The sequence below is a fragment of the Daldinia decipiens genome, assembly GCF_022478715.1.
Source record: "Daldinia decipiens strain CBS 113046 unplaced genomic scaffold F4813scaffold_16, whole genome shotgun sequence".
In the NCBI taxonomy this organism is placed as follows: Eukaryota; Fungi; Ascomycota; class Sordariomycetes; order Xylariales; family Hypoxylaceae; genus Daldinia; species Daldinia decipiens.
In genome coordinates, this window is record NW_026054559.1 from 560,620 (window position 1) to 581,260 (window position 20,641).

Sequence of the window (20,641 nt, forward strand, 5' to 3'; positions counted from 1 at the left end):
TAGGTGCTCAAAGCTTGTGAAGGGGGTGATAAAACGTTAGGAAATGAATCGTGACTACACCATCATAGGGCACTTGTTAGGTAGGTAGTAAGCAATGGAGGGGATTTGAGGGTAGAAAATACTAGCCCTATCCTATAAAAGGGTTAATACGGTGTATTATTGCAGGTATACCAAGTACAGATGGGAGATCTTGTCTCCAGTGAGCAAAGATAAGATACCCGGAAAATGGGATGATAGAAGTCTTGTCTAGATGCAAATAGGTAATGAAACAGACTTGAGGATTAATAGGGCGAGTATATTGTGTGAAGGGCGACCCGTTAAAGATATTACAGATAACAAACCTGGGGTAGGTATATAGTAATACGTACTAAAGCAACATCACTGCAATGAGAAGCATCAAACTATCGGCCAGCACCGATCTATGAGAGCAAGGCTATTTGTCTGTTTATTGGCCCGTATAATCTGAGGAGAAGTACACTAAAAGCAAGACGATACTTTTGAAGTGTGCCTGAAGTATTGGGTGGATGTTAAGCGGTATGCTAGGATTGAGTGAATATGCACCAACGTACATGTGCTAGCAAAGAGTCTGATGAAGTACCCATCTTAACCACCTACGCCTAGGTTAACTGACTGGGGACTACAAGTACCGCAGCTACCACCGTGCAGGAAAAACGAATGGGGTTTTCCTATTTAGGTCTTAATACAGTATTTAGCGAAAGCAGACGTGGGCAGACCATGACCCTTGTTAACCTATCGGCCTATCATTTGACATGCTCTTATGTCACGATGTAATGTAGGGGTTGTAGGAAGAACACATGCCACTATTTTGGAATTCTTCCCAGGAGATATTAGCTTAGATTTGTCGAGATAATTGGCTGCAGGAAACGTACCTAAGATAAATAGAACCGGCCGACAAGTTCGGGTAATCGAACGGAATTTCGGGGCCCACACCGATGAGATGCTGTTGAGCATATTTTCTTGGCTTTCCCGGTGTGCCCCGATGTAACCCATGGAAATGGGTGGAAATGAGTCGGGAAAAGTAACCGATCGTCATCACCCTTTATTCACATACTAATCACAGAGTAACGTAACGTACAATATAATTATCAGGAACCAACTTAGACTAGGCCGCGGAGATGATTCAATAAGGGATTTTAAGCCATATTACGGGGCTGTATTGTATGCAATTACATGTGCCTCATTATTCTCGAATTAAACCCGGAACGACTTCCGCTACGATGTGAGATAATTACCAATGTATTGCAGCCTCTTAACCTCGGGGTCGGAAGGCTCGGGAAGAGCCTGTAGCGCGGTAAGTATCCGAGACATCGTCTATCCGTAAGCTAATGGAGGATCTTCTCATCTTAAAACATGCACATTTCCCCGCCGGCGGAGATATGTAGAAAAAGAAATGGGAAAATGAAAGCGAAATATGTAGGTTAGGTATAAGCGATTGCTGTAAGCGCCTCGATGATAAGTTAATATTAGACCCACGGGTCACGATACATAGGTATGCATGCAAGATGGTTATTTGCTGGATGCCTCGTTGGAGTCGAGTCGATAGTTGCGATGTCATCATTACAACTGCTACGTACCGGCGTGGAGGAGACGAGATGTGGTTGGTGGGATGTGAGGGTGGGTCGACTCGTTTATGCACGAGGCAAGACAAGCTTTTTTAAGGCGTCCAGCGCGACAAGCTTTTGTTCTGGGCCGGTCTGTTTTAACCTCAGATCGTGAAGTTGGTCATAACACTATCGTATATATATATTATGCGTTTCAACTTGATCATCCAAATTTTATAAATTTACATGGATATGTGACTATGGTAAGACTACGAGTATTTTATATTACGAAAGACATATGTTAATACTTTTATCTGATATTATAATTCCTCTTTTCCCATCTTATTGCGTCGATAGTATAATACAAGTAACACAGAGAACGGCTGAAATGCAGTGTGAATTGGCATCTTCTAAGAATCCTAATCATCCTAAGTTCCTAACGCAATTGAGTTGCAGCTAAAGGCACTAAAGGGCACTACGTGAAGTCCCACAAAACGCCCAACTACCAACGTTCAACATCCTGGCATTGAAAGCGGTAGGTTTAAGGCATCCGGCAGCCCGAGAGAATCTGACAGGGGTTTGCATCAAAGCAGTGCTGATCAGGATTCGTAGTGCCTGACGAGCAAAACTGCTTATGAGTTAGCCTGCTTGTTCTCTTTCTTCTTAAATCCGAGGCTTATAAATGTTATTCTTATATGTCGAATACTGAATGTTATGGTTTAGGTAGTCTGAACTTTGCTTGCTCGTATCTTGGGATTATCTATTATTTAACAACACTTTAACAACACCTACTATGTCGTTACACGATACGATAGCTGCATATACCGACCCTGTCTGTGCGCTAATGGGGATATGTGTATTACATAGCACTCAGCTACCTACAAGGTTAGCGATCTAACTGATTTAGGTCCTAGATATACTATCAGGTACCCTATACGGTAAGAACCAACTGGGCCTTTATCGGTCGTATCATGTAACCACTTATATTACATAGGTATGTATCTGGTACCTAGTAAAAGTAAAGCAGCATAATGTTAGTTAACTAACTAGCACATCAAACCTGCCTATGTTTGCCTGGCCTATCAATTTTTGGAATAGTTCCCAGTGCGCACCTAATAATGCGACAGATACTTAATTTGTGTACCTACATACCTGTTACCCGACTAACTAACTAACCTACCTAAGTATTAAATACACCTAAGCTGTTGCTTGTACGGCATGAGAATCCGAGAGGATTTAAAAAAAAAATTAAAAAAAAAAACCCTCGTTTCCCTCAGCTGATAATAGACGGGGTCTTTCCCCCCCTTCCTCCATCCCTGCCAGCGATTCCTTGGGTCCCCCTATTATCTCATTTTCTTTTCTCCAATTTCCAACCCCCAAACTTGCCAAGAACATCTTTTTCATCGTCTCCCGCCCTACCGTACCTACACAATTATCTACTATCTATTATCCCTCCTTCGTCATTTGCGTTCCTGTTCCTGTTCCCGTTCCCGAGAACTTGTCCCTTCCGTTTTGTTGTTTCGTTATCAATCGTAATGTCTCAACCATCCCTCAAAATAGTATAATGATTATAAGAGCATGTGTATGTCTAGTCCCTTTTCTTTTATTGTCTCCAGTAGTCCTGTCAATTTCGTCATTGTTGTTATTTCTGTCCCCGCTGCCCAGAGTTGTTTATTATTATAGCGATTGAAAATCTTCTTGGCACCAGCCGAGCCCTCTCTAAAATCCCTTGGCACAGCAGCTGACGTCTACTTTACAGCACTCCAAACCGTCCGGAATGTCGTGTACGTCGCCAAGAGAAAGCTTCTTTTTCTTTTTCTTTTTTGCTGGGCTCTGCCAAGAAGATACTAGGCCATCGAGAAAAGCTTAGCAATCTTGATGGTTGCTGGTTGGCCGAATGACTGATGTTCAAATGCTTGTTAATCGACGGACCAGCGTCGATGAGATCAACGGTGCCGAATGGTGCGTCGCCGGTGCATTCGCGATCGCTGCATCGCTTGTGTTGTACGACGTAGCATTACGCCGAAATGCATTTTATCAATTTCGTCGTGCCTCATCTACTACTGCCTCATCAATGTCATGCATCATCATCACTGTTGTTGTTGTTGTTGCCCTTCTATTAAAGCCTGACTCGTGCACTTAAACGAGTTGATGGGCTATACCGTCGATAATATCATGCTAATATTCGAGTAGACTGTTATTCAGCAATCCTAGTTGGACGGGTGGTCATTCGGTTCCTAGCACTATCCTCAGAAATATTACCGCATTATCAGTATGTTTTGAAACTTGAGGAATAGGGAGTATCCTAGAAGAGTAAACATTTACTTACACGTTGTGATAGAGCCATATAGCATATTCTGAGGATCTACTTCAGAACATTACGACCCTCTCCACTACTTCAATTTCAACGCCAAATGGGGTCATCCAAGGTCTCCTATACGTGCCAGACCTCGGTGACGATGATCCGTGTCAGGAAGAGGCAGCAAAATATATTCCATCAAACGTCACACGACAAGTGAATTTGCCACCTACGAATTACAACCTTATTGCTCTAGCGCCATGGATTAACACCGAGTGTACCCAAGCATTTTTTGCCTCGGCTAGGTTGGATCCCATCCGAGGGATGCTTGTTTATCGCCCAGATAACGATACTAGTCAACCACCAGATGTTGACGACGAGGCTTGGGACCTAGGAGATGGAGAGATGTGGAAGACGCAGAATCGATACCCCGTCTATGCGATCCCCGGTGCCTCCGGATACGAGATGATGAGACAGCTGAGTCTTTATTCTGGTGATTTATCTCAAGTTCCCTTCAGCAATCAGATTATTTCTACGTACTCTCCAAACCCGGCAGACTACGTACGGGTATGGACGGAATTAACCGTAATTACCGTATCGACGACGCTTCCGCTTTGGGTATTTATTCTGATTATTCTTGGCGTAATTATTGCCATCATAGGCAGTACGTCGTTGCTCATGCATTTTGTCCAGAGTCGCCGTCGCGCTGCATTACGACGCCGCGTGATGCGGGGTGAAGTAAATCTGGAGGCTCTAGGTATTAAAAGGCTAATGGTGCCAATGCATCATATCCTAACTTTCCCCTTATTTACCTATAACTACGATCCGCCACTGCAATCATCGCCTACGTCAGCCCAATCCCCACAGAAGATAGGGCGGAGGTCATCAGAAGGTAGTCGAATACCTGCTAGCGTAAGGATCGAGAAGACGGATTCGGCCATCGATTATCAACCTACGTGCCTCATCTGCTTAGAAGATTTCGAGTCTAAGAAAACAATCATCCGTGAACTACCTTGTGGCCACATCTACCACCCCGAATGCATTGACGAATTCTTGGGCCAAGTTAGCTCCTTATGCCCTTCCTGCAAAGCATCAATGCTGCCTCGCGGTTACTGCCCGAAGATAACCAATTCGATGGTACGTAGGGAGTTTGGCACTCGGAAGCTGAGGTCCAGTGGCGCGGTGATCACCGTGGACGTCGAAAGGGGTCGTCAAAGGCTATCCTCGTGGAGTAGCTCTATGAAGAAGCATATATGCAAGATCTCATCTCCGCAGCCGGAAGAAGCTATCGACTTGCAAGAGCAACCAAGGGATGATAGGCCAGATGATAGACCAAGCACGGTCGGAACGACACGAGATCGCATGCAGGACCTTGTAGTACCCGTCGACGAAACGAATAGCGACGACGGGCGGCCCCAATGCAAGTCGCGTTGCCATACTAGTGGGTCTAGAAGCTAACATATCAATAGGGAAACGCACAGCTCTCAAAATCTTCCCGGGATTTAGGTGATGGCTTAGGTATTGGTCAGATTTTACACATTAACGGATATGGGCATTATTTAGCATAGTTTGGCGTTACGTTGAAAAGAAATGCATTATTTGGGCTATTGCGAAGCCTACTTGGCTACTGGGGGCGTTTATGGGGGAATACTGGCTATAATTGCCTCTTGGGCGTATGCGGACATTAGGATCTTTGGTGTATGGTATGGGAATTGCATATGAAGACTGCTTGGATATACCCCAAGGTTCGGGCGCGATTCTTAAATCCGAGGAATACAAAGAAACTACTATTGGCTACCTACCTCATAATGTCCTATGGTCGTACAGAGCCTGTGTGATACCACAGTGCGGCTCGTCGCCTTGGAGATGTTTATGTATCTGTCTTAGGTGTGTATTTGTATTGGAACATGTGTCCATGATCCATAGTCCATGGTCCGTGCACGTAATCTCCAGCCGTACATATATGTAAGGTACCTTAGATAGGTAAAGCATTCGTCATTCTCACAACTGCAGCTCCAACAAACGCCGCACACCGTAGAAGTGCCAATCCGAGTCCCTAAAGTAGAAAATCGTCTTGCTTGGGAAGAAATACGCCTCATTGGCCTTCTGCCTCGAAATGAAACTGGCAGTCATCTCGGCCAAACCGCAGTGCAGATGACCTTCCCGCACGATGAGTGCGAACCTCGGTAATGACGGGATGCCTTCGGCCACGGAAACCCTGGGCGAAACCTCGTCATCCGAAGCAGAGCATAAGCTCTTGGAACCTGATCCGAATCCAGGCACGACTGATGACGGTGACGCGGCGGAAACTCGACCTCTCATCATCTGTTTCCACGGCTCAGGCGAGTCGTGCTCGCCGTCGTGGGACACACTGGCGCACACGCTAACTGCTGTACCTCACCGCCTACGCGTCCTGCTGTACGACCGCGGCATCCTGAATCCTCGCCCCCCGCAAGCTACCGCAGAGCTGAGGGAGTATCTAAAAAGCGAGGGGTTGAAGGGGCCTTGCGTGCTTGTTGCACATTCGTACGGCGGCGCGTTTGCGCGGACCTTCTTGGATCTGGAGGCTGAAAAAGACAACGGGGACGACGGCAATGTGGAAATCGTGGGCATGGTGCTCGTGGAAACAGGCCAAGAAGGCGGGCTCGATCCCGATGTAGAGGAGAGCCAATACGCGCTGCGGGTCTTGGGCACGAGGCCCCTGAGCGTGGTGCGCGGGAACTCGCTGCTGCGGCAGTGGGCGGATCTGGAGGCTGCAGAAGCGAGTGTGCCGGCGAAAGACGGGATGAAGAAGGAGGATCTGAGACAGAGGCGGGAGATGCTGAAGATGTACGATGCGGTAGACGAGCAGATGAAAAAGAAGCAGTTGGATCTTGCTGCGGCGAACGCGAAGAAGAGGTACGTGCATGTGCCGGACTGCGGACATCATGTTGTGAGAGATCGCCCGGACGTGGTGGCTGGCGAGATCGCGTGGGTGCTAGACAATGTGGGCAAGGTGGACAAGGCCGATGGCATGGCGGGAAAAGATAAACGGGAGGATAGGAAGAAGGGCAAAAAGGGACGGAGAACCTGGGAGACGAAAATTAAGAGGATATGGAAGTTCTGTAGAGATGTTACGGGAAAACTACTTGATAAGTTGGGAAAATGAGACATTGCTGCTTGAGGGATACCACTGCGTCATTGGAGAGTTGTAAGTAATATAATGTGTACCTAAGTTTATAGACGATATACTTTCCACGTATTGCCTTTTTTGTTCTGGGGGGGATGCTTGGTGTGTTTAAGATTAGGGAGGGATCTCGATATGGTTAAGTTGTGGACATGTTCACTTTTTAAACGTAGCACTAATAGAGTATAAAGTAAATAAAGTACCTAAGGTAAATAAAGTAGCATTGGCTTGTTTGGAGGCTGTGAACATTTACCGTCGGCTCATTTAGGATGCAATTAATACTAGGCGTTTATTAGGTACATGTAACTTAGGTACTCTACATGGTGATTTAGTTTGGGTTTTTGTACCGTACTCTAATTCTATAATGTCCAATTGAGATATAACTAGGTAGAGTACATGATATAGAATAAGTTGAAAATGCCTTATAGCTACCTATTAATTGAGTTATCAATATTTGTATTTAGAATACCTTCAATAGTGTTAGATTTCGGAATTTGACATTCGGCAGCCCATAAGAACGTACCTATGTATTAAAATGAGGTTCTGTCCTGGTGCCCTTGATGATCTACAGTGATAGATAAGAGGTACCTATGTACAATACTACTTCGTAATGTACCCACTAGTTCTCCAATTTCAACGGCTCGGCAGCCTGCAGGTGTGGTAGGAAAACTTAATAACCAGCGGCTTACAGCGGCTAGCAGGTCTCCGATGTAGCGTGCCGGGTAGCCGGGATTTTTTAATTTCTAGCGGACAGTTTCTCCAGTTTCTCCAGTTCTCCAGCACTCAAATCTCAAATCTCAAATAACTACCTAACCCAAATAGCCTCAATTCCTGACACATATTTGTATTAGTATTTGTTTCACCAATGCAGTTCTCACAGCGCGCGCTGTCAGATCCAGCCTGTTTCAGTCCGTCGTCTTTCTTGGCCGCCCACATATCTTAATCATTAATAACATCGGTAATGAGTCGGTAATGAGTCGGTAATGAGTCGGTAATGAGTCAATAGTATTCCTATTGGTTGTTGGTTGATAGGGTTAGAGAAAGTCGAAAGAGGGCATTCATAACATTCACCAACTCCACCCATGTTGGTTGAAAATGTCCAATGGCAGGTCCTTCACCAACCTCATGACGCCATAATGGCCCTCTTTCGACGCAAGACGCGCGTCTTCGCTTCATTGTTTCTAGTACTCGTATTATATCTTTTAGTCGGACTTATCCCCGAGCACCGCGATACCCTCTTCGGCTTTACCTTCGTTAGGACGAGTTACAACTGGTCTCAGCAGCAATTGAAGTATCCCATATCAGAATATGTGCCTCTACCCACCGGCAGGCCTCTTGCGCTGCCGAAAGTCCAATATGCGTTCATTACCGATACGAGCCCCGAAGGTGTTGCGAGGGAAGAGGTCCTAGCGAGCCGACGTGCAGAAGTTAAAGCCGCGTTTGTAAAGAGTTGGACTAGCTACAAGAACGCTGGTTTTGGTTACGATGAACTTATGCCGGTATCCGGGAAAGGGAGGGATGCGCCTGGATTTGGAGGTTGGGGAGCTACGCTCGTTGATTCTCTTTCGACACTCTGGATTATGGGCCTTAAAGACGAATTCTACGAAGCGGCCGCCGCGGCTGTGACCATCAACTGGTCCAATACGAGGGATACTTCTTGCAATTTCTTCGAGACTACTATTCGACACCTCGGAGGGCTCCTGGGCGCGTATGACTTGAGCTTGGAGACGGCATTGCTCGAGAAAGCCGTCGAGCTTGGCGACATGCTTTATATGGCATACGACACGCCTAACCACATGCCGCCGTTCTGGTTGGATTTCGATGATGCGAAAGATGGTAAGCAAGAGGCTGGGTATCATGACCCGTCTGCCTCCGTCACATCGTCGTCGCTCGAATTTACTAGGCTAACACAGCTTACGGGAAACAACAAATATTATGACGCTATAAACAGAGTGACAATGGTCCTGGATGAATGGCAGAACAAAACCGCCCTACCCGGCATGTGGCCAACATTCTTTGACTTTAAACAGTTACAGCTAGACAATGACAATAGCTTTACGCTCGGTGCGCTGGCGGATAGTCTTTACGAATACTTACCGAAAACATTTGCCATACTTGGCGGCCTTGAGCCAGTGTACGAAAAGCTCTACCGCGGAGCGATGGATACAGTTATAAAGAATTTGCTATTTCGGCCGAAGACGCCGGATCAGGACGATATACTTTTCACTGGAAATGTGTTCGTGTCTGATGACACGGGCCCTCATCTAACCGCCGAGGGACAGCACCTCGCGTGCTTCGTCGGCGGAATGTTTGGACTCGGAAGCAAGCTTTTCAACATCCCGGAACATCTCGAAATCGGTGAGAAGATCACCCGAGGCTGCGTGTGGGCGTACGATGCAATGCCCGCCGGCATTATGCCCGAAGTCTTCGACTTGCTCAAGTGTGAGACGCTAGATCCATGTGAATGGGACGAGTCAGAATGGGAAGATCAATCGAATACGCAGTTAAAGAAGGGGTTCACAAGTGCACGTGACCCGCGATATCTTCTACGGCCAGAAGCAATCGAGAGCGTATTCTTAATGTATCGCATGACCGGCAACGCCGAGTACCAGGAGATGGCGTGGAGGATATTCCAGGCGATTCGGAAAGCCACTGAGACTGATCTAGCCTTTTCGGCGATTCAATCCGTTAGAGATGTCGTCACAGTCAAGACAGACTCTATGGAGGTATGTTATTGTAATAAATATCACGAGATTCTGCAGTTTGACTAACATCATCACAGAGTTTCTGGATGGCCGAAACACTCAGGTACTTTTATCTGATATTCTCCTCGCCAGATCTTATTAATTTAGACGAATTTGTCTTGAACACGGAAGCACATCCCCTGAAACGACCCAGATGAGACGCGCAAGATTCGTTTTTATCCTTAAGTCAGCAGCCGCTGTTACGCATAGGTAGCCGATAGTCAGCTTACCCCGGATATATTGTCTCCGCAAACCGATTTAAAGTGCGGTCCGTACCCCTTGTTATTTATGTGAATGTAGTTGGTGGAATAACTTACCGTTATGATATGCCGTGAAACGGTCTCAGAGAGAGAGAGCGAGAGACATTTTTGAAGGTTACGTTCATCTATGTCAAGGTGGCATATGAGTGATGATCGAAGACCATGTATATCGGGCGATGGGGCGTACGTACGGATAGACATAATGCTACGATAGACTTAATGATAATAATACCCCGCGAATACCTTCGGAAATAGTAGATCATGCTTTGGGTAGCAAGGAGGGTTTTGGTCTAGTCGGTTTTTCTCGTGGTGTCACGACGTAGACAACCATCTTCCTCTTTTTGACTACGATCTGTAAGGACATATGCATATGGATGAGGCGCAACTTGATGTGCTGGAAGACTGGTGAGTCACATCTTGCCTGGTTTTGGAGACGGCGAGTGACGAAGCGAGAAAAAAAATTGAGATTGGTGTTTAAGGCACTGCATAACAGCGGCGGAAAAGGGTTTTTTTCTTCCCCTTCGCTGTCCTCGGGCTCTTGCTGTTTGATCGACTACACATATGCTCTTTTATTGTTTGGAGTTATTTGCCAAAAGTAAGCATGCATGCATGTAATCATGTTCCTTGATTCAATGTCTTACCCTCGCGGCGAAATTCGTCTTCCATCTGTACCAATCAGGACGCGGATGGTTTCGAGACTAGTACCTTTATTCTCTTCATCACTACCTATACATACTTGCTAGGTAGCTAGTTACTAAGTATTATGGTATGATTGAAACTACGGGCGCGGGCCGGTGCTGGCATCATGATCCCCTGTCTCTCTTATCTAACTAAGAACCCCATTCTCGACGGGCAGGATCACGACAGGGATTATATGCTCGCGTAGAAATAGCTCTACACTACAGATGCAGACGGTGAGCTAAGTTATTAATATTGTAATAACTGTCTTGCTATACGACGTATCATGCACTACTTACTATTCATCATTTTCGGAGATAGTGGTATGCATCAGGTTGGGGAGATGATAAGATGAGATATGACAGAATTCGAAGCTAAAAGGGAGAGCTGAGAGGAACCCATATTACTTGTTAGGTTTCTTAGGTACCTAGGTAGGCAAGGTATAGTAAATCCGTCTTGAACTCGCTACCCGGCAGCTCGGTAGGTCAAGAACGGCAGGGCGGGTTAAGACAACGCTAGGTAGGGATGACATTCTATAAAAAAAAAGTTGTCCATACATACGTACATACATAGAGGGAGACCCCTGTCGATGTCGACGAGCATTGACCATGCTTGGCGACAGCTAGACCTAAAGACATTGTATGTAGACATTGCATGTATTAGAACACAGCCACCGCTGTTGTCTCCGACGCTGATGATTTCTTTTTCTTTTTCTTTGCTAGTTAACTAGGACACGTTGTTCAGACCTTTGAGGCTCTTTTGACTAGGTACGAGTTTTCTTCGGCATCCAATATGCCATTGATGATGATGATGATGATGATGATGCGAAGGACATTTTTGCGCAGCCACATCGGGCCGTTAGGGGCAAGCATTAGGTAGTTACTTATGTTTGTTTGGTTTTACCATGGTATTTTTATCAGATCATATGCGTCCCTTACGCTGCAGAGACATGCTGAGACTTTTGTATCGAGGATGAATGGTGGTAGGTAGGTGCCTACATGGTTCTTTTACACCCGCCCTAGTTATCATTGATGTTGTCATAGTATAAAGGCATTATGTAAATCGCTTCCATGGTAGGTCAGTAGCTACGAGTACATCTACTACATTGTTGGACTCCATATCTTGATGTCCAGGCATATACAGCCAGTCGACAAGCTGTCCTAGTTCATTGAATGGCCATTTTCTATCGTAACTGACCGTCCTGGTCAAACTTGTACCGAAATCTTATCCTATCATGCTTGAGCCGCAGATTATATTCAGAACCAGGTCCGACTTTCGTGTGGTTCGTTGTCCAAGGGTTTGGTTCTTCGAGGCCCCCACACATGCATGGCTTCCATGTCCCCAGGGTTGCTTCAAGTTATGTTACCTATCATATCCCCCATTCTTGCGTGAGCTCATACATACTCTTGCCCTATGTAATCGAGTGGATAGGAAAGCTCACCTTCTTCCCCCTTTTGGTCGGTCTTGTTATTATAGTCGGGCGTCACTTGGAGTTTCTTCGAATGTTTTTTAATGCATAGCTCTGTTAGTTGGCGTTATGACCAGCTTACCTACCTGGGTAATCATTCAATTGCGGTTCATGGCTGAAAATCAGCCACCCCCGAAAGCACTGGTGCCCAATACTCACATCCTGACCGGGGAGCAGTCTGTGACCTAAGACTCGTTGCCTCGTTGCCCTGTTGCCCCGTGCTCCAGGTGTAAGTAGTTCTTCCAAATGGTCGGACGAACGGGCTGTTCCGGTAAGAATCGTCACTGATTGGAGATAAATCGGAATTCTAGGTTGAAGATGTGATATATGTTATCTGATCACGGGCGAACCGGAAGTCAAACAAATTCCCAATGGCCTAAGAATCAGATACGTGTAGGTGCTTACCTACATCATCCCCATGTGTCTTGCACACATAATACTCCGAAAGGCTGGCGGTCTCATGGTCATTGTAACCCTTGTGCAAGTGGCCGAGCCAATGTTCTGAGCTACCCCGCTTCTATGTGATATTTTTCTGATCCTCGCCGGGCTTTACTGAATTATACCAGTCTACGCCAGCTTACACCGTGGATCGAGAGAAATGAGTACCAAAAGCAGCAGCTCTCTGTACTTAGATTCTAGCAGATATCCGCCAGTCGGTATCATTACTGCATAGTTACATCCTTGTTTATTTGACTGGCTTTTGTGTCTAGTTCTGGAGTGGTGTGGCTAAGTCTCTCATTAGCTGTCAGGACAATGCTGCAGGACAGCCCGATTTCATTCACCACCTTTTAACAGCCAACTCGCAAAACTTCCGCCTCGGGGCAACTTTTCTTTTTAAGTCCCCAAGTAGCTCATCTGTGTGGTCCCCTTCCTTTACGACAATGGAACTGTTCTCGTCGAAGCACTGCCGTGTGAGCTTGATTCCTTGGAGACGTCAGAGGGTGACTATCGTCCCCCCCGCTTAAACAAAGTCGTTCAGCTCCTTTATCGTGGCTTGCCAGTCGAAGCTGTTGGGGTGCGACTCTTCTGGCAAACTTCACCATGGAAGACTATCCGATGTCACCACTGCTGATGGCGCCCTACAAGAACGACGTCGACGCTACTGGCTTGGGTAAAATTAATTCATTTGCTATCACCTGCGAGTTTCTCGATTCTCTACGCACATCAGCAAACGTGTCGGGCGGTACGTATAGAATTAGTATACTGTTAGCAAGTTATGTAGTAAAGATGATTAACAATTTAGCTAGGGGCGTTGGCTACTACGCCTAACTTACAGCATCTTCATAACTTCTCCATTCCCGCATTGCGATTCGACCGCCCGATGAACAATACCTTCCAAGCCTCTCCACTTATGAATCCTAGTCTGATGGACAACTCATCCAATAGTTGGGATAAAGAACAATGGCGCTTTCTTTGGTGGTTCGTCTGGAAAATTGATGGCTACTGTGAAAAGCTTCAAGAATGCTTTGACCAAAACATACCACCTGATTTAAAAGACTGGTTGACAACACACAATAAGTCGACTGAAATACGGAACGTCGGTCTGCGAGGTCTTGGCGACATATTACAAGATATCATTCCTTCCGAATTTCACGAGATACTCCCTATTATGATCGTTCAACATGCGATTTTCCACTACACCTGCGAGACCAATTCTTTCGAGAGTGTCGAATCTGCGTTCACCGGTTGGAGAAATAGAATCCCTATAATACAGACTCATCAACCAAGCCTTGATCTGGTATTCGAGCGGTTAAAGTCGGCAGATCGATCGTCTGGGAACACTCAACTCGCTCGACCCCACATTCAAACGCCCCTTTTCGAGACAGGCAGTAAATTTACAAATCTTGATATTACCTGTTATCCGCAGTCTATCACCGACAGCTCTTTATATCCACAGAGACACCTAGTCTCCAATCCCGACACAAGTCCATGGGCCCTATCTGGGGATCAAAGTTTTGCTTCTGGTGCTGGTGATAGATACATGACGGGCTACTCCTTGGATCATGTGTCGAAGTTCAACTATTATGAACCGTCGAGGACCGAAAATATCATGCCTTATACCCCGACAACGAATTTAAACAACCCCTTTTCTTCAAGCGAGATAAATCATTCTGCATTTCAGAACCAGACCCCTCAACGCGTCGGACAAGTATATGGGTTATCCCCACCGCCTAGCTATCCACCTTATGAAACTGGGATGGGCCCAATGCCTCTCAGCCATTCTACGCCATTCACTATTTTTATGAAGTTTATAGATAGTAGGTATATCAATCCTATGTGTTATGGATTGCGTCTTACATGATACTAGACTTTACAAACCAGGGTGGCTTGCCTCACCTTTTCTCTCAGGGGTCGATCCGCTGGAACAAACGACCATTAACTTCGAACGCTCTGGTTTCCGAAAAGCAATTCTTTAAGAATGCTGATTGTTTATTCTTTGACCCATTAAGAGCTCTGGTCTCGCATTCATTACAGGACCCTATAGTCCAAGCAATAATATCGACCACGTCGTCACTACTATTGCTTGGCGGGTTGCATTCGGTCCCAGACGTTGCGGATTATATGATCAGCCTAGGAACAGTAAGTGCACATGAGCCTCATCTGACTACGATGGCTGATAATCGTTAGCATTTGCTACCTAGCCCCGATTTATGTCGCGAGTTTGCTCGGATAGTTTTGCAAACCTGCCCTGAGGCTGGTGCAACAAGTTCTCCTAATATATCTACTCGAGACCGAGGCCAGAGTCGAAGTCAGGACCTCGAGAAGCGTGTCAACGAGATAGTAAAGAACTACAGCGGGGCGTATCACCCAGCGCATTTACTTCAGCCTCATAGCACCCAGAGAAGTCATCGAACATTACAACCTCGACAACATATCGCTACCTCGCGAGCCAGCAGCAGCCAGCCCACGCCATCCATCATTGATTCATCAGGAAGTAATGTGCATAGCTTCGTGGATAACAGCATCGAAATATCCAACGTGTAGGAAGCCTATGACCCCCTACTTTACGCATATACGTACCTATCTAACAAGGCTATAGGACCAGCAATACCACACCGTCTGTAACTAGTGCCGCACAATGTGAAGAGTGCGGCAAGACCTTCACTGGTAGGCATGTCAGCTCACACTTGTCCCGCCATAAGCGACAGCACCGAACCGGCCATGTAACCATAGAGTGTCCTTACTGTGGCAAGGCCTTCCATCATGTACGCACCGACAATATCCGGACGCACTGCCGAAATGTCCACAGGCGCGAGCTCCCCGAAAATGGGAAAGAGTACTGGTCGCAGTTCACTGGTACGCAGCTCGGGGGTTAGAATAACTGGCTTGTGGTTAATTCGAAGCCCAAGCCCAAGCACTGACCTTCGTCGTCCCCCTTCATCAACCGCCTTGTTCCGCTCTCTTATCAAATGCATATTTGCACATACAACGGGCACCCATCACTTGCAATACGCGTAAGACCCTAGTCTCGGCAGTTGTCTTCAGCAGACCTTCATGCTGGACGACTATATATCTCACGGTCTCACGGATTCTACTATTAACTATTAATACCCTCTTACACGATTTAACTATGTTCGTTTTCTATACTTGATTGAATTCCGGGACTGGATCCGCCCCCTTTTCATTTTTCTGTTAGGCGTCTACATAGCATTTCTTGATTCAGACGTGGACTAAGCTACAGAATAACACAGGACAGGACACACAGCACTGGGTATTAACGAAGAGTTAGAAGGTCTCGGTAAAAAAGTTCTTGGAGTTGATTACTGGATAGGAAAATTCGTGGAATATTTATAGTTTTTCTTTTATCTTCATATTGTTATACTGTTAGGGGTTACAGTTGGGTTCTGTATTTGAATTCGTATACCACATCTTTGACGTCAAATTTTTATTGTATATATCTCTATACTGGACGATCGATTTGGTCAGAATAGACTGTAAATAAAGGCGAAACGAACTACTATGCACTTATCTATTGCCGCTACGTTTTTCTCTATATAAAAAGCCTAAGTTTATTTTGCCGGCTTTTAAACTCCAGCATGGCAGTACCATCGTACGACCTGGTTTACCTTTAATATTCGACGTATACGCCCTAAACAGAGGTACGTATGTCTTCTATATCCCTCTACCCATATACACATATGCTGACTGTCCTCTCCCTATTACTATCTCACTTACTCCTCCTCTTCCTCCTCTTCCGCATCACTCTCCTCATTCTGCCGGAAAATCACCTTCTCGCAAAGCTGCAGCGTCTTCCGCACGGGTAACCCAATCACATTATCAACTGAACCATCTACCTTCTCAATCAACAACGCACTTGCTAAGCCCTGCACCGCATAGCCTCCAGCCTTATCAGCACCCTCCCGCGTCCGCACATACGCTTCGATAACATCGTCCGGTAGCCCATCGTGCTCGCGACCAAAGAACACCTTCGTCTCCTCGACATGTGACGCTACCGCATACCCCGGGAACTGCGCATCCGACCGCGGCGCCACACAACACACCGCCGTCAGGACCCGATGAGTCCTAGTGTCCCGCAGATGACGCAGCATGCGGATGTGAGCGGCTTCGGAACTGGGCTTTTCAAGGATGCTCCCGTCCCTCGTCACGATAACCGTGTCGGCCGCAATCACCAATTCAGGGTCTTTCCTAGCACGCTGAGCGTCCAAGTCGACATCTGCTTGCGGATCGGAGGAAGTGGACTTGGACGCGGGAGGGAGGGGCTCGGCTTGCTTCTCGGCGGCCTCGTCGATGAGCGCAGCATACACGTCTAGGGCCTTCTGCTGCGCGGTCGCGGAAACGTAGCCGATGGCGCCGAGTTCGGATTTAGATAAGTCCTCGGGCTTGGTGGAGGCGCGGATCTCGAGGTTCGGGAGGCCGAGCTGCGAGAGGAGGGTACGGCGTCGGGGGGAGGCGGAGGCGAGGATTACGCGGTGCGTGCGCATGTACTTCAAAATAGGCAAGTCGAGAAGCGCACCGGGAGGGGGCCGCCGGGGTTGCTGTTGTTGCCGGATCGATAGGCCTTGGCCTTGCCCGTGTTCGAGAGCTGATGTAGCATAATCTGGCGGTGGGTCGGAGGGTGTAGATTCAGGGGGAGGTTGCTTCTTTTCATCCATTGCGGTAGAAAGGAGGGGAAAGATACCTACCTAAGGTAGGTGAGGGGAATTGGGACGGGGAAGTAAGTAGGTGCTAGGTAGTTTTAGAAAGACGGAGAGAATGAAGTGAAGCAGTCTAAACCGACACTACCTTAACTTATGACGATCTATGTAAAGGAAAGTCCTTAACCTAGGAAGTTACAACAGTAGTGGTGGGGTCCACAATGCAGGTCCGGGGAAGCTTGCGTCACAAGCTTATCTAGAGCGGCTAGGAGATGATGCGTAGGTACTATGTATACCTATAATTATGGAAGCTCCTCGTGGCTAAGCTGAGGCTGGAATTGGGATTTAAGCTTCATTTACCTAGGTAGGTACCAGGTACGTACAGAATAGGTACATACCTTAAGATGGACAGGGGTCCCGTCATTGTGTGGTGGGGCCAGTGTCACATGCACTTTCGTGAGATGAGATGCCCTTTCTAGGAACTCAAAAGTTAGAATCTTATTCACTTAGATTCATCATAAATCGCGGCTTGTTTTGCATCGCGACCATCCTAAACCTTCTCCCTCCCCGAAAAGCGCTTTCCCGCTCCGATTCCCTGGAAGATGTGCGCACCGGGGATACCTACTCTTAATAACCATAGGCTGTCACCTCATTCCCTCCAGCACCTGTCTCATGTCTTCCGATATTTGGTTTAGACATCCGCGTGTAGAGTTTGTCGGGACCGTTACCAGCTGAAACTATAATCATACCGAAAGGAAAACGGAATTTTATATATACATACCTACCTACGTTATACGTTAACCCTTGTTTGGAACCTATCATCGTCACGTCTGTCAAGGAACATGTCGGAGCCTCGTTCGAAATCTCCACAGGATGGCGAGCACGGCGGGTCTTCAACAGTGCACGACGACAAGCCGCGCCTGACAGAAGAAGAGAAGAAACAGAACCATATCGCATCCGGTAATTGATTAATCCTACTTATCCGAAGTACCCTGGATAGTCACTGACAAGGGCGATAGAACAGAAGCGTAGAGAAGCTATTCGAGCTGGCTTTGACCGGCTATGCGAGCTCGTACCTGGCTTGCAAGGCCATGGACGCTCCGAGGGATACGTCTTGAAAGAAACAGTCAAGTACATGAGAGAGCAGCTGGTCAAGCGCCGCGAGCTAGTAGAAGCAGCAGAGGCACAAGGGATTGTCGTCCCAGAACGTCTAAAAGAGTAGGTCGCTATTTTCCTATGTTCCCTTGTATGGCATTGACCTGGGCACATTATGCTGACTAGTCTGGTTCTTACCCCAGACCGGTCAAGATCCTTGAGAAGCTAGAGACTCGGCAGAAAGAACAGCAGGAAAAAGCGCGGCGGGAGGGACTTGAAAAAGGCCCTAATCCAGACGAGTACGAGAGTTAAGGAGCTGACGTCGGTATTTCTTCAGGCCGTAGCTTACGAGGCACGGAATCCATTCAGCACGCAGCAGCCAATGCATAATTCTTATGGAGATTATGATCTTCATTATTGATAGGTGTCGGCCTTATTTTTGAGAATGGCAAATAAATCTTTCGGCAGCATGTCCTGCTTCTGGGATGTTTGTTGGCTGTCGCTATTCTCCAATCCTGACATATCAACCGTGATAGTGCCATCTGGCACTTGCCTTGGGCCGATGGTGACGATGACACCATAACCCTTAGACTTGGCCTCTCGCACTTTGAGTGGGAGGCTTCGGCGGCTATCGTCAACATCTACTGCGAGTTGAGAAGGATTTACAACTGGACCATCGGCTGGTCCATGCCTTCCCATAAGGACATCTTGAGCCGTCTTAGCTAATCCTACTACCGGTTCAGTGTCATTGACGGTGACTATCATTACCTGCCTCGGGTTTAACCAAAATGGCCACTTGCCATCGTAGTGTTCGATAAGCAGAGCTAGTAGTCTCTCTACCGAGCCTAGCACAGCCCTATGAATTAGAACAGGAGTTACAAGACCAGACTCCGCCAGCTTATCGGGGTCTGTTGTCACTTCTCCCCTTTGCTCAAAGTCGGGCGCTGGCGCTGAATAACCTAAATCAAAACGTTTTGGTAGCTGAAAGTCTAGCTGAATCGTAGCGGTTTGGTGTTCTTTGCCATCCGAGTCTCTCAACACGATATCGATCTTAGGCCCGTAAAATGCGCCGTCGCCTTCATTCACAGTCCATTCCTGGCCGGACGCGTTCAGCGCTCTCTTAAGAGCGTTCTCTGCACTTTCCCATTCTTCGGCAGTTCCTATGTAATGATCTGCTGGGCGTGTTGAAAGGGCTAATCGATATGGACCTAGTTTAAATGTTGAGTAGACGATGCGTACGAAGTCTAGTGTCTTCTTGATTTCTTCCTCAATTTGTATCGGCCGACAAAAGATGTGCCCATCATCTTGGTGAAAACGTCGCACTCGAGTAAGGCCACTCAGGGCCCCGGATATCTCGTTTCGGTGTAGTGGAGAGAAGTCTGCATATCGAATAGGCAGCTGTCGATAATTCCGTCGCTGAGACGCAAATATCAGACAATGGCCTGGACAATTCATGGGTTTAAGACCATACTCGTCCTCCTCGTCGCCATGTTTGGAACTATCGCTTCTCAAGGGCGATGCACTCGTTACCGTATACATGTCGTCACTGTAATTCTCCAAATGGCCTGATTTCCTCCACAAGGCTTTTTTGTAAATGGTCGGCGTAATAACCTCGTCAAATCCATACCGGACATACTGCTTCCGCAGAAACTCTACTAAACGATTGAAAAGCCGCGCACCGTTAGGCAGCAGTATGGGAGAGCCGGGACTATATATCGAGGTAGTGAAAAGTTCTTGTTGGATACCAAGTTGCCGGTGATCGGCGGGGGGTTTCGGTGGGAGACTCGAGGTCGCAGTCGCATGGGATGAACAGTATCGGAGCCAGGGATACCTTAGGGAGGTTTCGCCACCACGTATTCTGACCGTACATGTTGGTATATGAGGGTATATCCTCACTATCCTTCTCGCGAACATGCCGCCGATCGATGGTCACCCTAGAAGCATGACAACCATTTGAAGCTCTCAAGCTGACTGCAAGAAAAATAGTCAATGTACATAAAAGAATTGATTGGCTCATGCATGCGGATTGAAGAAGCGACAGGGATCTTGAGCTATGTAAGGTTCTCTGGCAGTCTAGCTTCTCTAGCTTGGCGCGCTAGTCTGATTTAGACTGGATTTACTGACAGGCGAACGTCAGCTGTATCGGGTACTGATATCATACGGCACATCGTCAGCCTAATAAATGTACTCCATACAACACCATGATTAGCGTCATGTTTACATATTACTGGATATGGTACAAGATCCAATCAGACGTCGAGACGCTAACCTCG

At 47.0% G+C, this 20,641-nt stretch overlaps 5 protein-coding genes across 5 annotated transcripts; 4 read left to right on the forward strand and 1 right to left on the reverse strand.

Annotated features, from left to right (window-relative positions):
• The first annotated feature begins 3,366 nt into the window (after nt 1–3,366).
• F4813DRAFT_72598 (uncharacterized protein) lies at nt 3,367–5,428 on the forward strand. Its single transcript, XM_049248833.1, has 3 exons — nt 3,367–3,666; nt 3,756–3,834; nt 3,904–5,428. Exons 1-3 carry the CDS (start codon nt 3,590–3,592, stop codon nt 5,317–5,319), a joined length of 1,572 nt encoding a protein of 523 aa, XP_049099707.1. The 5' UTR covers nt 3,367–3,589; the 3' UTR covers nt 5,320–5,428.
• Nucleotides 5,429–5,677: 249 nt separating this feature from the next.
• On the forward strand, nt 5,678–7,235 carry F4813DRAFT_72595 (uncharacterized protein). The gene is made up of 2 exons (XM_049248832.1): nt 5,678–5,826; nt 5,875–7,235. The coding sequence occupies exon 2, from the start codon at nt 6,032–6,034 to the stop codon at nt 7,007–7,009; it is 978 nt and encodes a 325-aa protein (XP_049099708.1). The 5' UTR covers nt 5,678–5,826; nt 5,875–6,031; the 3' UTR covers nt 7,010–7,235.
• A 574-nt stretch (nt 7,236–7,809) lies between these two features.
• F4813DRAFT_359408 (glycoside hydrolase family 47 protein) lies at nt 7,810–10,650 on the forward strand. Its single transcript, XM_049243331.1, has 3 exons — nt 7,810–7,982; nt 8,005–9,753; nt 9,810–10,650. Exons 2-3 carry the CDS (start codon nt 8,110–8,112, stop codon nt 9,927–9,929), a joined length of 1,764 nt encoding a protein of 587 aa, XP_049099709.1. The 5' UTR covers nt 7,810–7,982; nt 8,005–8,109; the 3' UTR covers nt 9,930–10,650.
• Nucleotides 10,651–12,761: 2,111 nt separating this feature from the next.
• F4813DRAFT_72667 (uncharacterized protein) lies at nt 12,762–15,922 on the forward strand. The gene is made up of 5 exons (XM_049248834.1): nt 12,762–13,360; nt 13,425–14,435; nt 14,486–14,757; nt 14,806–15,158; nt 15,218–15,922. Exons 1-5 carry the CDS (start codon nt 13,219–13,221, stop codon nt 15,492–15,494), a joined length of 2,055 nt encoding a protein of 684 aa, XP_049099710.1. The 5' UTR covers nt 12,762–13,218; the 3' UTR covers nt 15,495–15,922.
• Nucleotides 15,923–16,349: 427 nt separating this feature from the next.
• F4813DRAFT_380821 (threonyl-tRNA synthetase-like protein) lies at nt 16,350–20,583 on the reverse strand (the record flags this gene model as incomplete). Its single annotated transcript, XM_049245602.1, has 4 exons — nt 16,350–17,236; nt 18,385–18,386; nt 18,889–20,199; nt 20,564–20,583. The coding sequence occupies 4 exons, from the start codon at nt 20,581–20,583 to the stop codon at nt 16,350–16,352; spliced, it is 2,220 nt and encodes a 739-aa protein (XP_049099711.1).
• Between the last annotated feature and the right edge of the window lie 58 nt (nt 20,584–20,641).

Coding starts and splice junctions, on each gene's coding strand:
- F4813DRAFT_72598 (XM_049248833.1), top strand. CDS start 3,590: ATGCATTTTATCAATTTCGTCGTGCCTCATCTACTACTGCCTCATCAA. Junction 3,667..3,755: donor TCATCATCACTGTTGTTGTT/GTTGTTGCCCTT, acceptor ATATTCGAGTAG/ACTGTTATTCAGCAATCCTA. Junction 3,835..3,903: donor GAAATATTACCGCATTATCA/GTATGTTTTGAA, acceptor ACGTTGTGATAG/AGCCATATAGCATATTCTGA.
- F4813DRAFT_72595 (XM_049248832.1), top strand. CDS start 6,032: ATGAGTGCGAACCTCGGTAATGACGGGATGCCTTCGGCCACGGAAACC.
- F4813DRAFT_359408 (XM_049243331.1), top strand. CDS start 8,110: ATGTTGGTTGAAAATGTCCAATGGCAGGTCCTTCACCAACCTCATGAC. Junction 9,754..9,809: donor TCAAGACAGACTCTATGGAG/GTATGTTATTGT, acceptor ACATCATCACAG/AGTTTCTGGATGGCCGAAAC.
- F4813DRAFT_72667 (XM_049248834.1), top strand. CDS start 13,219: ATGGAAGACTATCCGATGTCACCACTGCTGATGGCGCCCTACAAGAAC. Junction 13,361..13,424: donor ATCAGCAAACGTGTCGGGCG/GTACGTATAGAA, acceptor CAATTTAGCTAG/GGGCGTTGGCTACTACGCCT. Junction 15,159..15,217: donor AGCATCGAAATATCCAACGT/GTAGGAAGCCTA, acceptor ACAAGGCTATAG/GACCAGCAATACCACACCGT.